The sequence below is a fragment of the Pleurodeles waltl genome, chromosome 4_1 (assembly GCF_031143425.1).
Source record: "Pleurodeles waltl isolate 20211129_DDA chromosome 4_1, aPleWal1.hap1.20221129, whole genome shotgun sequence".
NCBI classification, from domain to species: domain Eukaryota; kingdom Metazoa; phylum Chordata; class Amphibia; order Caudata; family Salamandridae; genus Pleurodeles; species Pleurodeles waltl.
Genome location: NC_090442.1, coordinates 512,345,610 through 512,360,519, shown reverse-complemented (window position 1 = coordinate 512,360,519; position 14,910 = coordinate 512,345,610). Strand labels below are relative to the sequence as shown.

The 14,910-nt window shown below is 47.5% G+C and overlaps 1 protein-coding gene across 2 annotated transcripts in view; it reads right to left on the bottom strand.

Moving 5' to 3' along the window:
- The window catches only part of NELL2 (neural EGFL like 2), a 1,100,394-nt gene that overhangs the window by 692,643 nt on the left and 392,841 nt on the right, over nt 1–14,910 (bottom strand). For both annotated transcript variants that reach the window (XM_069228823.1, XM_069228824.1), the window contains exon 9: nt 1,964–2,066. In XM_069228823.1, coding sequence (XP_069084924.1) covers nt 1,964–2,066 — 103 coding nt within the window. The remainder of the gene's footprint in view (nt 1–1,963; nt 2,067–14,910) is intronic.

Here is a 14,910-nt window from a genome sequence, read left to right as displayed (position 1 = left end):
GATTCAATGGCTCCCTATTCTTGTGTTTATCTCCACCTGGAGCATGACACTTGCATGTTCGGATGATGTAATCTTCCATTGCTGATGTCAGATCTTGCTTTCCAGTGCCTGAGAGTGACTATTTTCCATCCTCTTTCTCTCTAATTTCCGTTTACCTCTCTTCCCACTTTTCTTCCTCACACTCATCTTGTCCCTCAAGCTTCTTGTTTTTTCTTTTGTTTTCACTTTTTGACTCTCTCCAAGCTATTTGTGGGTGGCCATCTTAAAAAGTTTCTAACCATTTGAAGATAACACCTGTAAGTGCACTGCACAACTATTCATGGCAAGCACCCATGACTGTTTTGTTGCTACATCCATGTCAGTCATTTCTGTACAGGCTGTATTTAAAGACACCAAAATGGATTCAAAGACAGCATTCATTTACAATATAATTTGTTACAACATTAGAAATGCTTTCAAAGATGGCCAGCAGGATGCACATGTTTACACAGCAGCCATTTTTAATGCATTTGAAAAGCTTCAAAACCCATTCCAGGATGGCAGACTTGGATGCGCGCACATTCACATGAGGTAGCTAAGACAAAAGAAGAATTAGCAAAACCAATAAGTTTCACTGCTGTGGCTATTGCATTGTCAATGCTTGTTTAAATTTTCTGTGGGACTTTCTGCAATAGATTTTTTTTTGCATTGGCCCACGAGGTAGAGAAAAACGTGCTCTTTTTACAGTATTAATAGATTTAACTTGTCTGCTCGTGGATTTATGGCAGAAATGTAGGATATAGTTCATTTTCAAAACCGAAAGTTACACATCTTTCTACAAATTTTTGGGAAATCCATCAAGTTTTTCTCGGTAACAAATTCAGGATTCCCCTTTACCAAGGAAGAGAAGTCAAACCTGGATAAAACGTTTAACCTGTATGTCAGGAGGCCTTAAGGCAATAAGCAGTCTGTACTCCTTACCCCTTGTCATCAAAATATAGATTCAGATTAAACGAGAATCGCCCCTTAATCTAGATCGGAGGAACAATGCCACAGTGGCCAGGGAAGCAGGGATTTACAAAACAACTCCCCCCTCGAAAACATACTCCACTAAGAACAAGGTCACTGTTTTTTGTGGCATGTCTGCCAATAGTTTAAACATGGACACAGAGCATGTCTATTGACTTTGAAATAGGACAAACATGTTGAGATCCCTTTAAAAGTTTTTTTTTAAACAAAATACAGCAAGTGTTATTTAGTGAAAAAAACTGCTGCATGTTTAGATCATCCCTCTGTGTCTGCCTTTTGTGAATAATTCAAGACAACACCAGGTTCGCTCGTTTCTGTCAACCACCTCAGACTATGAGTGATTGAATTAATAGCAAGTGCTTAACAATACATAGCTGAGCCAAAGCCCTGTCCTCGTGCACCCAGCACAGCTTGGCAGGTTGATATTCAGAAAGAAATACTGACTGCTGTGCCATTCTAAATAAATGATAACTATCTGGAAGCAAATCGAATCAAATCACTCCCTCTGTGAAGGCCACGGGGGCGAGTGTAAATAAATCATGCTGCCTTCAGATCTTTGGGTGTGGAATCCGCCCAGGGGTGCCCTGTAACTGCTATCAGCATCTCCTCCAGGGGTATAATTCCTTCTTCCATAACCTCTAGAAGACAAGCCAGCGCTTCTGGCAGTAACCTTCGAGAGTCGGAGAAACCACATTTCAAGGAGTGACATGTATCTAGAGACAAATATGTCAGTGCTTCATTTATTCTTTCGGTAATCAAGGTAAAGTGGCAACCCCAGTGCAGGTCGGTGCATGATGATCACGAAAAATGGGAATTTTGTAAGTTAGTGTACACCGTGAATTCGACTCAGGTCACAATATTCCTACTCCAATACAGTCTTTACTTTGGTCGTCAGGCCACAACAGCGTTCAAATGCTTTGCCGCAAACATAACAGTAGGACATGATCACACTTACGTTGGCATTCTTTGCAACACTTGCCATCCCCGTAGGCAGGAACATGATCCAATGGGCAGTCTGGTGTTAGGCAGATCATGGTCTCACACTGGATGGTGCCATTCTGTGGAAGAAAAGGTAACTGTCAGATTCTGAGTGCAATATGACAAGATTTTGTGGAACCTGTTTCAGGCTATTCAACCGTGTCCGGTTTTTTTCAGATTAATAGGTTTTCAGTTTCTCTACTCAGCTGACATTGATTCCCGATTTACCAAAACAACGGTTGGTGTTCCAAAGCTGGAAATGTGCCCCTTTAGGAATCTGCCTCAATTTGAAGCAATTTCCCAACTGTTCATGGATTCACCAACAATGCCAGGAAAGTTCCAGGAAATCTACGAAACCGGAGTTTTTGAAATGCTAGAATTACAAAGCAATCTGCCTATCTACATTGCACTTAGGTGTTCAATTTCATCCGTTAAGAAATGATATATCCCAATCCCGAGTCACAGAATCGGTGGAATTTTACATTTATAAAGTACACGTATAAAAGCTGACATCATGGATTTGCATTCCTTCTGAAGTCTCCTCAATGCAGGCTTATCATGATTCTCACACCAATGAAAACATGGAACCACATCTCAGATTTTGACACTGGCAAGAGGGCCACCTCCCCCCCCCCCCCCCTCCCCCAACCGTTCCGTCTTAACAATTTGATTATTGGGGCGTCTCTCTAGGCAAAAAAGGGCATGGAAACAAAAAAAAAACACTTTCTGAATGAAACAATCGTGTCCTCTGAGATACTCTTATACTTAGGAGAATGCCCCGAATCCCTCTCCTTTATAGGGCAGTGGGATGTGGAAAAAATAACTTCTCATGGAAACAGATGCCCCACGAGCACCTCCAGAACATGAGGTTTGAGGAGGTGTAGGTTAGCCTCTCACAATTCCTTAACATAATTTATAAGACACCGCATTCCTCTAGTATACTAGGGCAATGCATATTCTTGATATTCTAGCTTCTTCTTTTTCTTTTTCTTCTTCTTAAGTTTAGTAGTAGAGGTAGTAGTAGTAACATTATTATTATTATTATTATTTGTAGTGGTAGCAATAGGAAATGTATGTTAATCGTTAAGAGTCATTTTTTCCCACAAATGTTCATCAGATTAATAAAGAATCGTTGTATAGGCAAAGGTCTCCCACTGGCAGTGCCAGATGTTGCCTAGATGTAATTTTCTCTTTTTTACCTAAAGCGTCACAATAATTTCCATTGTGGCTCAGTTTGAGGGAATACTAATTTCAAGGAACACCCCAAGCTATAAATCTGGTGTCCCTGAGTCAAGGGAGACTCGTAACTGGTCTTTCTATCCTGTAATCCCATAGGGTTAATTCACCTTAACCCACTCAACCAAGGTCCCTGGGATCAGCACAGCAGTTTATTAGTTTTAAGGTGCACTGGCTGCCTCCAGGGTGATGCAAGTGACTGCTGGTAACACGGACCGATTTTATTTTTATTTTTATGGATTACATTTTTTTAAACAATACGTGATTGGGGTTGCAACCTAACCTTAGAATGTATGCGATTGGAGAAGTGGTTGTAATAATACCCCATCCACTTCCTATTAGGCCATGAGGATGGATTCTGCCCACAGAAACAACAAATAGACCATCATACACTTCCACTTGTCAAGAGCCTGCATGGCTGTGTTATACAAGGATTTCCCGAGGGGCAGTCTTTTGTTGACATCCTTTTGTATAGTGTCACATTTCTTGACTGTAAGTTGGAAGCACACAAGCTTGCCCTACCTATCATTCACTGTGAAAGAGAAAACTTGTCCTACTGTGACTGGATCGTTTCTTAGGTGCAACATTACACTTTAACAGTGAATAAAATCTAGAAGCCAATGTTGGCGGGCAGCAGTAGACCACAAGATGAATAACATTTGAAACGTAGACAGTGAAAATGTGATTATAAGGTTTGGTTTTTGTAATTCTTTATAGGCAGCATCCACTGAATTGCTTTTCTCAACATTTTCCTTGAGACCAAAAAAGCCAAGAGCCAAATAAAATTAAATTTCTAACTATGGCCCAATGTACAAAGGACAGTTCACAAATCAGAATGTCTGCAAATACACGGATGGAGACCAATTCGGCACAGCAGACCTCCATCACTATGTTTGCCTTCCCAGCATGGTAATGTTTTGAATGCAACTCTAACTCCTTGAATGGATAGGTGCTGAATTAAAAAATTAAAAACTAATATGCTGGGAAGTCATCATGGATATCACGCAGTGGACTAATGTCTGCTCCATCAGAAGCCTCCCAACCTAATTTCAAAAATGGAAGCTGTCCTAATCGGTCTGCTTCCCCTTTGTAAATCAGTAACCACCCTAACTTTGGTAATGGAACCTGATCAATGGTTTGTGACAGCAATTATAGTCTTAACTCATTGATAAATTACATTACAATTTGGGAGGCACCCTTTCACATGCCCTCTTATTGGCCATTAACAACATTTTGCAAAACTCTTCAGTATGACTTTACAACTCATAAAAGAGGTCTTGTACATTTTAAAAAGATCTTGTTGGTCAGAAATGCTGTTTTTTCAAAATTCAGGCAATAGATACGTTATTAGACTTTTAGTAGGATAGAGATACCCGTTTCACATTTACTATATATATATCTATATATATATATATATATATATATATATATATATATATATATATATAAATATATATATATATATCTCAGCATACATAGTAGCCAGGTTAACACTTTCTTAGCGTAAATAGTTATTGTTAACTTTAGAACATAGAGACATCGCCAATATTAAAATGCATTCCCACATCTTGAGTGTTATGTCCCCATGGTCAGACAGGCACTTAGAAGTAGAGGGGGCTAGACAAGGGAAAGTCATAATTTTCATTTTCCGCTTCTTGCACTGTTAAAATGCCATCCTAATGTTGCTTAGCATGGTTCATGAGCAAGATAATTATCACTTCTAAATGCAAAAAGATTTACAAAATCTTCATATGTGTTAATGCTCTATTCTGCAGATTGTTCCTGTAGGAAATTGGGTGACTGGTTGAAGGAAGAGGATGTAAACCCTACTCAAGCAGCAACCACAATTGTTGTCAGGGTGAAACACAAGCAAACCTCAAAGGAGCCTTTGCTTAACCATGTGGTAGCTTGGCACGAAGCAGACAGGCTTACCTTAGAGGCAATGTGTAAAGTATGTATAAAGCATTTCAAACAGTAATAAAGGTAAAACAGAACACATGTAAAATCCAACACCAATTTAGAACAATGGGGTAAAATGTATTAGAGCATTGGAATGTTGGGAGCTCCATTGTCTAGACAATGGAGTGCTCCAGGCTTCTAATGGCTGGTAAAAGACCGGAGCCTCAACATTTCAATGTTCTGTGTTCACAGGAGTAGGTGTGAACAAAGGCTTCAAGGAGCCAGAGGGGATTTCAATCCCCTCGGGCCCTGTAAGGCCTTTTGTTAGAAATGGGGTCTTTGGTTGGCAGTCAGGTTACCCCCTGTCCAAGCAAGGACCCTCACTCTAGACAGGGTAAGTCACACACAATCCAAATTATCCTGTGCCCACCCTCTGGTAGCTTGGCAATGAGCAGTCAGGCTTAACTTAGAAGGCAATGTGTAAAGTATTTGTGCAATAAATCATACAATAACACAATATAGCACCACAAAAATACACCACACAGTGTTTAGAAAAATATATAATATTTATCTGGGTATTTGCAGGTCAAAACGATAAAAGATGCAATTAGAAATTGTAGAGATATCACTGAAAAGTGATATGAAGTGTCTTAAGTCTTTAAAAAGCAAACAAAGTCTCTCTCAAGCACAAAGTACCTGGGTTGGAGTGGAAAATCTCCGCAAGGGCCACAGAGGAGGAGATGCGTGGAAAAATGGTGTGTACGTCGGTTTCGCCCCTTCACACACGGACTTGCGTCGTTATTTTTCACGCGGACAAGCCGTGCGTCGTTTTCCGGCACCCGGACAGGTCTAATCTGTGGGTCGCGGAGTTCCCAGATGTCCCGGGGTCTGTGCGTGGAATCCTGGGCTTCTTGTCCGGCTGCGCGTCATTCCGGTGGGCTGTGCGTGGAATTTTCTCCCTCACGGCAGGCGTCGCATCGATTTCCTCTCTGGAAGTCGGGCAGCGTTGTCCAGGCGGGCCGTGCGTTGAAGTTCCGGTCGCACCGCAGGCGCCATGTCGATATTTTCCTTGCGGGGTTGAGCGCCGTCTTTCCGAATCGGCGTGCGGTGAATTTTTCACCGCGGAGCAAGCTGTGCGTCGAATTTTTCGGCGCACAAGGAGTCCAGTTGAAAGATAGAAGTCTTTTTGGTCCTGAGACTTCAGGGAACAGGAGGCAAGCTCTATCCAAGCCCTTGGAGAGCACTTCTGCAGCAAGGCAAGATTTCAGCAAGGCAGCAGGACAACAGCAGGGCAGCAGTCCTTTGTAGAAAGCAGTCAGGCAGTTCTTCTTGGCAGGATGCAGGTTCTGGTTCAGGTTTCTTCTCCAGCAAGTGTCTGAGGTGGTAGGGCAGAGGCCCTATTTTATACCCAAATGTGCCTTTGAAGTGGGGGAGACTTTAAAGAGTGGCTTAGAAGTGCACCAGGTCCCCTTTCAGTTCAATCCTGTCTGCCAGGGTGTGGCAGTCCTTTGTTTCAGAGCAGGCCCTCCACCCTCCCAGCCCAGGAAGACCCATTCAAAATGCAGATGTATGCAAGTGAGGAAGAGTACCCTGTGTTTGGGGTGTGTCTGAGTGAATGCACAAGGAGCTGTCAACTAAACCTAGCCAGATGTGGATTGTAAGGCACAGAAAGATTTAAGTGCAGAGAAATGCTCACTTTCAAAAAGTGGCATTTCTAAAATAGTAATATTAAATCCAACTTCACCAGTCAGCAGGATTTTGTATTACCATTCTGGCCATACTAAATATGACCTTCCTACTTGTTGGACCTGGCTTTTTGACAGGGACATCCCCAAACTTTTTGCCTCCTTCCTCCTATTTTTTCTGACCTGTTGTTGTTGGCTTTTGACCTCTGAGCACTTTACCACTGCTAACCAATGCTAAAGTGCATATGCTCTCTGTGTAAATTGTACTATTGATTGGTTTATCCATGATTGACTATTTAATTTACCTGTAAGTCCCTATTAGAGTGCACTACATGTGCCTAGGGCATGTAGATTAAATGCTACTAGTGGGCCTGCAGCACTGGTTGTGCCACCCACCTCAGTAGCCCCTTAACCTTGTCTCAGGCCTGCCATTGCAAGGCCTGTGTGTGCAGTTTCACTGCCACTTCGACTTGGCATTTAAAAGTACTTGCCAAGCCTAGAACTCCCCTTTTTCTACATATAAGTCATCCCTAATGTGTGCCCTAGGTATCCCCTAGAGCAGGGTGCTGTGTAGGTAAAAGGCAGGACATGTACCTGTGTAGTTATATGTCCTGGTAGTGTAAAACTCCTAAATTCGTTTTTACACTACTGTGAGGCCTGCTCCCTTCATAGGCTAACATTGGGGCTGCCCTCCTACACTGTTGAAGTGGCAGCTGCTGATCTGAAAGGAGCAGGGAGGTCATATTTAGTATGGCCAGAATGGTAATACAAAATCCTGCTGACTGGTGAAGTCGGATTTAATATTACTATTCTAGAAATGCCACTTTTAGAAAGTGAGCATTTCTTTGCCCTAAAATCTTGTTGTGCCCTTCAATCCACGTCTGGCTAGGTTTAGTTGACAGCTCCTTGTGCATTCACTCAGACACACCCCAAACACAGGGTACTCAGCCTCACTTGCATACATCTGCATTTTGAATGGGTCTTCCTGGGCTGGGAGGGTGGAGGGCCTGCCCTCACACAAAGGACTGCCACACCCCCTACTGGGACTCTGGCAGACAGGATTGAGCTGAAAGGGAACTTGGTGCATTTCTTAGACTCTTTGAAGTCACCCCCACTTCAAAGGCACAACTTAGTATAAAACAGGGCCTCTGCCCTACCTCATCAGACACTTGCTGGAGAAGAAACCTGAACCAGAAACTACATCCTGCCAAGAAGAACTGCCTGGCTGCTCAAAGGACTCACCTGTCTGCTTTCTCCAAAGGACTGCTGTCTTGCTGTTGCCCTGCTGCCTTGCTGAACTCTTGTCTGGCTGTGAAAGTGCTCTCCAAGGGCTTGGATAGAGCTTGCCTCCTGTTCCTTGAAGTCTCAGGACCAAAAAGACTTCTTCCTTTCACGTGGACGCTCCGTGCGCCGAAAATTTGACGCACAGCTTGTTTCGCGGCGAGAAAAACGCCGCACACCGACGCTGATCAACGCGACGCCCTCGGGACGATCGAGACTTCGACGCACAACCTCGCAAGGACAAAGCCGCCCGACTTCCAAGGAGAAATCGACGCGACGCCTACCGTGAGTGCGAAACTTTGACGCACGGCCTCGCAAGGACAACGCCGCCCGACTTCCAAGGAGAAATCGACGCGACGCCTGCCGTGAGACCAAAATTTCGACGCACGGCCTCGCAAGGACAACGCCGCCCGACTTCCAAGGAGAAATCGACGCGACGCCTACCGTGAGATCGAAACTTCGACGCGCAGCCCCGCAGAACGACGCGCAGCCGGAAAATAAGCAGGAGAATCCACGCACAGACCCGGGACATCTGGTAATCCTCGCGATCCACAAAAAGAGACTGTCTGCGCGCCGGAAAACGACGCCCGACTTCCCCGCGTGGAAAAGAACGACGCAAGTCTGTGTGTGCTGAGCGGAAAACGACGCACACACCCCTGTTTCCACGCATCTCTTCTCCTGTGGCCCTCTGAGGAGATTTCCCACCAGAAACCAGGTACTCTGTGCTTGAAAGACACTTTATTGCTTTTTAAAGACTTAAAGACTCTTAATATCACTTTTCAGTGATATCTTTACAAATTCGTATTGCAACTTTGATCGTTTTGACCTACAATTATCCAGATAAATATTCTATATTTTTCTAAACACTGTGTGGTGTATTTTTGTGGTGTTATACTATGGTGTTGTATGATTTATTGCACAAATGCTTTACACATTGCCTTCTAAGTTAAGCCTGACTGCTCGTGCCAAGCTACCGGAGGGTGAGCACAGGCTGATTTTGGATTGTGTGTGAATTACCCTGACTAGAGTGAGGGTTCTTGCTTGGACAGAGGGCAACCTATCTGCCAACCAAAAACCCCATTTCTAACATTGGTGATCAGCGGTGAGGATAGGACTTGTGTTTGTGCAGTGACATACAGTAGCTAAGTATTTCACTACCTACCCACAGTTGAAGGTCAACTTGATTTTTTATCTCTTTTTTGACTTTTGGTCTCTGATGTCCTCCTGGATATACTATTGATATTTTGGACTTTGGATTTTGGTTTTTGCTGGTAAGATCCTATCAGAATGGGATCGCTTACCTACTTATTCTTTTTGCCTACTGACCACCTCACTAAGGCTGACCTAAGGAAGCTTTGCAGAGAATGTGGCCTTCCTGTAGCAAAGAGATCTACTAAAGCAGAGATGCTACATGCCTACATAGTCTGGGAGGAAGACAGATGGGCAGAGAGAGAGGCAGCAAGAAACCAAATGACTAAGTACCCCTCAGAGGAGGAGGAGGACGACTCAGATGAGGAAAGAGACCCAGTGAAAAAAGAATGGCTCATGGCTCAAGCACGGTGGATGGAAGAGCTAGATGAGTTTATTGAAAGGGCTGAGGCAGCAAGTCTCTTAGCCCTGGAAGAAGAAAAGATTGCAGCTCAAGAGCTGAGCTGTAAAGAGCTGAAACTGGAGGCCGGAAGGGCTGAGTCCAGTTCAGATGGTGGCAGCAAAAATCTTGCATCTAGTACTGCTGAAGAAGGGCACAAGCCCAGAGATGTGGTGCCCAACTTGAAGAAGGGAGTTGACACACCCCAGGCAGTTCAAGGGTATGAGGTAGTTCCCGTTATGCACAGGGTCCCTGAGAAGAATTGGGGAACTGGCACAGGGAGTCATATTCCTACTGGGGGGAGGGACACTTTACTGACTCTAGCAGAGAGTGACAGAGAAAAGGGTTCCCCCCTGGTGGACGTCCTGGATATAGAGTGTAGAGACATCCCAGAAGAGTTTGGGTTGAGTGTCAGGGACAGACAAAAACTGTCTCACCAGTCTCAAGAGGGTGATGTAGAGTGCTTTTCCAAGGCTGAGTTACTAGGTGGTTGGGTGAAGGGTACTGTGGTTAATACATGTGAAGGGCAGAGTGATGTAATTGCTGGAGAGCATATGTCTGGTCCTTATTTTCCAGAGCTACGCCAACACCAGGTGGAGTGTGAGTTCTCTGACCCCAGGGAACTTACAGTGGAGGCAGACTTTTGGGTGAGTACCAGAGAGTCTGAAGAGGCATTTGGGGGTGCTCCTGAAGGGAGTGGTCTAGGTGGTTCCCGACCAAGTGAGGTGGGAGAGGATTGTAGTGTCCCAGGTAGGTCTCAGAGCCTAACCTGTACCGTAGGGCCACCTTTTGAGGGAAGCCCCGCAGTGTCAGAAGAACTTGGGGGGATGACTGTAGACAGCATCCCAACAGTTCTGGTGTCTGGCAGTACCACTCCTAGTGAGGGGGTGCAGAAGTCCAGACATAGGGTTGAGAGGGGGTGGCAGACCCCAGTGGAGGATCTTGAAAGTCAGGGGTCAGCTCTGAGAGCAGAGCCCCCCAGGAATGACCCAGGTGAGACCGTTTCTGGTTTGGGGGAAACCCAGACTCTGCCGGATGGGCAGAGGTCGGGAGACCTGCGCCAACCAGACTCTTGTGTGGCCCTTGGGGTAGGTGTGCCCCCCGGAAAGTCCTGGCGTGCCAGGCAGTTGTCCAACCTCAGGGTGTCGACTCTGGGTTGGATGGCCAGGTTCAGAGGTTAAACTCTGACCTGGTGGGAGGTAGGTGTGCCTCCCAGAAAGTCCTGGGGTGCCAGGCAATTGCCCAACCTCAGGGTGGTGACTCTGGGTTGGCTAACCCGGTTCAGAGGTCAAACTCTGACCTGGTGGGGGGTGGGTGTGCCCCCCAGAAAGTCCTGGTATACCAGGCAATGGTTCAACCTCAGGGTGGTGACCCTGGGTTGGAGAACCAGGCTCAGAGGTTAAACTCTGACCTGGTGGGAGGTAGGTGTGCCTCCCTGAAAGTCCTGGCCTGCCAGGCAATGGTTCAACCTCAGGGTGGTGACTCTGGGTTGGATATCCAGGTTCAGAGGTTAACCTCTGACCTGGTGGGGGGTAGGTGTGCCCCCCCGAAAGCCCTGGTGTACCAGGCAGTTGTCCAACCTCAGGATGGTGACCCTAGGTTGGAGAACCAGGTTCAGAGGTTAAACTCTGACCTGGTGGAGGGTCAGTGTACCCTCCAGGAAGTCCTGGCGTGCCAGGCGATTGTTCTACTTCAGGGTGGTAACTCTGAGTTGAATGACCCAGTTCAGAGGTTAAACTCTGACCTGGTGGAGGGTCAGTGTGCCCTCCAGAAAGGCCTGGCGTGCCAGGCAATTGTTCAACCTCAGAGTGCTGACTCTGGGTTGGATACCCAGGTTCAGAGGTTAAACTCTGACCTGGTGGGAGGTAGGTGTGCCTCCCAAGAAGCCCTGCTGTGCCAGGCAATTGTCCAACCTCAGAGTGTTGACTCTGGGTTGGATGACCAGGTTCAGAGGTTAAACTCTGACCTGGTGGGGGGTAGGTGTGCCCCCCAGAAAGTCCTGGCGTGCCAGGCAATTGCCCAACCTCAGGGTGGTGACCCTGGGTTGGGGAACCAGGCTCAGAGGTTAAACTCTGACCTGGTGGGAGGTAGGTGTGCCTCCCAGAAAGTCCTGGTGCGCCAGGCAATTGTTCAACTTCAGGGTGGTGACTCTGAGTTGAATGGTCAGGTGCAGAGAGTAAACTCTGACCTGGTGGAGGGTCAGTGTGCCCTCCAGGAAGTCCTGGTGTGCCAGGCAATTGTTCAACTTCAGGGTGGTGACTCTGAGTTGAATGGTCAGGTGCAGAGGTTAAACTCTGACCTGGTGGAGGGTCAGTGTGCCCTCCAGGAAGTCCTGGCGTGCCAGGCAATTGTTCAACTTCAGGGTGGTGACTCTGAGTTGAATGGGCAGGTGCAGAGGTTAAACTCTGACCTGGTGGGGGGTAGGTGTGCCTCCCAGGAAGTCCTGGTTTGCCAGGCGGTGATCCAGTCTGAGGGTACAGACCCTGGGCTGGAAGACCAGGTTCAGGGTGTCCCCCCGGACCTGGAGGGAGGGGCTACTGATAACAGTGCCCCTACCATGTTGTCTTCTGAGGAGGCCACTCCTAGTTGGAGGGTGCTGGACCCCAGAAGGGAGGGCAGGGGGAGGGAAGCCTCACCCCGGGCCCTAGTCCAACCTGAAGGTACAGACCCCAGGTTGGAGGGCCAGTGGCAGGTTAACAGCCCTGCACTGGTGGAGGAATGGTACAGGGCGACTTCTGTAAGCCCCCTGGCCATGTTGGACTCTGGGGGTACCGCTCCAGGAGGGAGGGTACAAAGCCCCAGAGGGGAGGACCAGGTTCAGGCTGTCATCCCTGACCTGGTGGAAGGGAGAGTGGTTAAAGGGTGCCCAGCACCTGGGGCTACCGCCCCCCACTCTCCACAGCCACAGTGGCTGGAGAGCTTTGAGAGGCCTGGGGCCTGGCTCTCATCCCTGGCAGCTGTCAGTAATCACTGTGGCTTGCTGTCCGGGTGGACAGAGTTATCCCTGGGGAGGGGACAAGTGTCCCACCCCGGGGATAGAATGGGCAACACCACTGTGTTGGTCCTGGTGGTACTATCCTGCTCCTGGGATACATCTGTGAGCAATGTAAGGTTAGGTGCTGCACAGATGGGATCCGCAGGAAAGGAGAAAGGTTCCCCATGGATGGGCTTAGTGGGCCCTGAGAGTATGGACAGAGGGATCCAATTGGAGTCAGGAAGGCGAAGAACTGGAGCATGCCCCTGCTGTTGTGGGCCTGGGTCCTTGTTCTGTCGCCTCAAACAGGGAAGTACATCAGGATAGTGATTGTTCTCCCCTGGCTTTAGGCTGGTGGGGGGTCATGTTGGACCTGGCTTTTTGACAGGGACATCCCCAAACTTTTTGCCTCCTTCCTCCTATTTTTTCTGACCTGTTGTTGTTGGCTTTTGACCTCTGAGCACTTTACCACTGCTAACCAGTGCTAAAGTGCATATGCTCTCTGTGTAAATTGTACTATTGATTGGTTTATCCATGATTGACTATTTAATTTACCTGTAAGTCCCTATTAGAGTGCACTACATGTGCCTAGGGCATGTAGATTAAATGCTACTAGTGGGCCTGCAGCACTGGTTGTGCCACCCACCTCAGTAGCCCCTTAACCTTGTCTCAGGCCTGCCATTGCAAGGCCTGTGTGTGCAGTTTCACTGCCACTTCGACTTGGCATTTAAAAGTACTTGCCAAGCCTAGAACTCCCCTTTTTCTACATATAAGTCATCCCTAATGTGTGCCCTAGGTATCCCCTAGAGCAGGGTGCTGTGTAGGTAAAAGGCAGGACATGTACCTGTGTAGTTATATGTCCTGGTAGTGTAAAACTCCTAAATTCGTTTTTACACTACTGTGAGGCCTGCTCCCTTCATAGGCTAACATTGGGGCTGCCCTCCTACACTGTTGAAGTGGCAGCTGCTGATCTGAAAGGAGCAGGGAGGTCATATTTAGTATGGCCAGAATGGTAATACAAAATCCTGCTGACTGGTGAAGTCGGATTTAATATTACTATTCTAGAAATGCCACTTTTAGAAAGTGAGCATTTCTTTGCCCTAAAATCTTGTTGTGCCCTTCAATCCACGTCTGGTTAGGTTTAGTTGACAGCTCCTTGTGCATTCACTCAGACACACCCCAAACACAGGGTACTCAGCCTCACTTGCATACATCTGCATTTTGAATGGGTCTTCCTGGGCTGGGAGGGTGGAGGGCCTGCCCTCACACAAAGGACTGCCACACCCCCTACTGGGACTCTGGCAGACAGGATTGAGCTGAAAGGGAACTTGGTGCATTTCTTAGAGACTCTTTGAAGTCACCCCCACTTCAAAGGCACAACTTAGTATAAAACAGGGCCTCTGCCCTACCTCATCAGACACTTGCTGGAGAAGAAACCTGAACCAGAAACTACATCCTGCCAAGAAGAACTGCCTGGCTGCTCAAAGGACTCACCTGTCTGCTTTCTCCAAAGGACTGCTGTCTTGCTGTTGCCCTGCTGCCTTGCTGAACTCTTGTCTGGCTGTGAAAGTGCTCTCCAAGGGCTTGGATAGAGCTTGCCTCCTGTTCCTTGAAGTCTCAGGACCAAAAAGACTTCTTCCTTTCACGTGGACGCTCCGTGCGCCGAAAATTTCGACGCACAGCTTGTTTCGCGGCGAGAAAAACGCCGCACACCGACGCTGATCAACGCGACGCCCTCGGGACGATCGAGACTTCGACGCACAACCTCGCAAGGACAAAGCCGCCCGACTTCCAAGGAGAAATCGACGCGACGCCTACCGTGAGTGCGAAACTTTGACGCACGGCCTCGCAAGGACAACGCCGCCCGACTTCCAAGGAGAAATCGACGCGACGCCTGCCGTGAGACCAAAATTTCGACGCACGGCCTCGCAAGGACAACGCCGCCCGACTTCCAAGGAGAAATCGACGCGACGCCTACCGTGAGATCGAAACTTCGACGCGCAGCCCCGCAGAACGACGCGCAGCCGGAAAATAAGCAGGAGAATCCACGCACAGACCCGGGACATCTGGTAATCCTCGCGATCCACAAAAAGAGACTGTCTGCGCGCCGGAAAACGACGCCCGACTTCCCCGCGTGGAAAAGAACGACGCAAGTCTGTGTGTGCTGAGCGGAAAACGACGCACACACCCCTTTTTCCACGCATCTCTTCTCCTGTGGCCCTCTGAGGAGATTTCCCACCAGAAACCAGGTACTCTGTGCT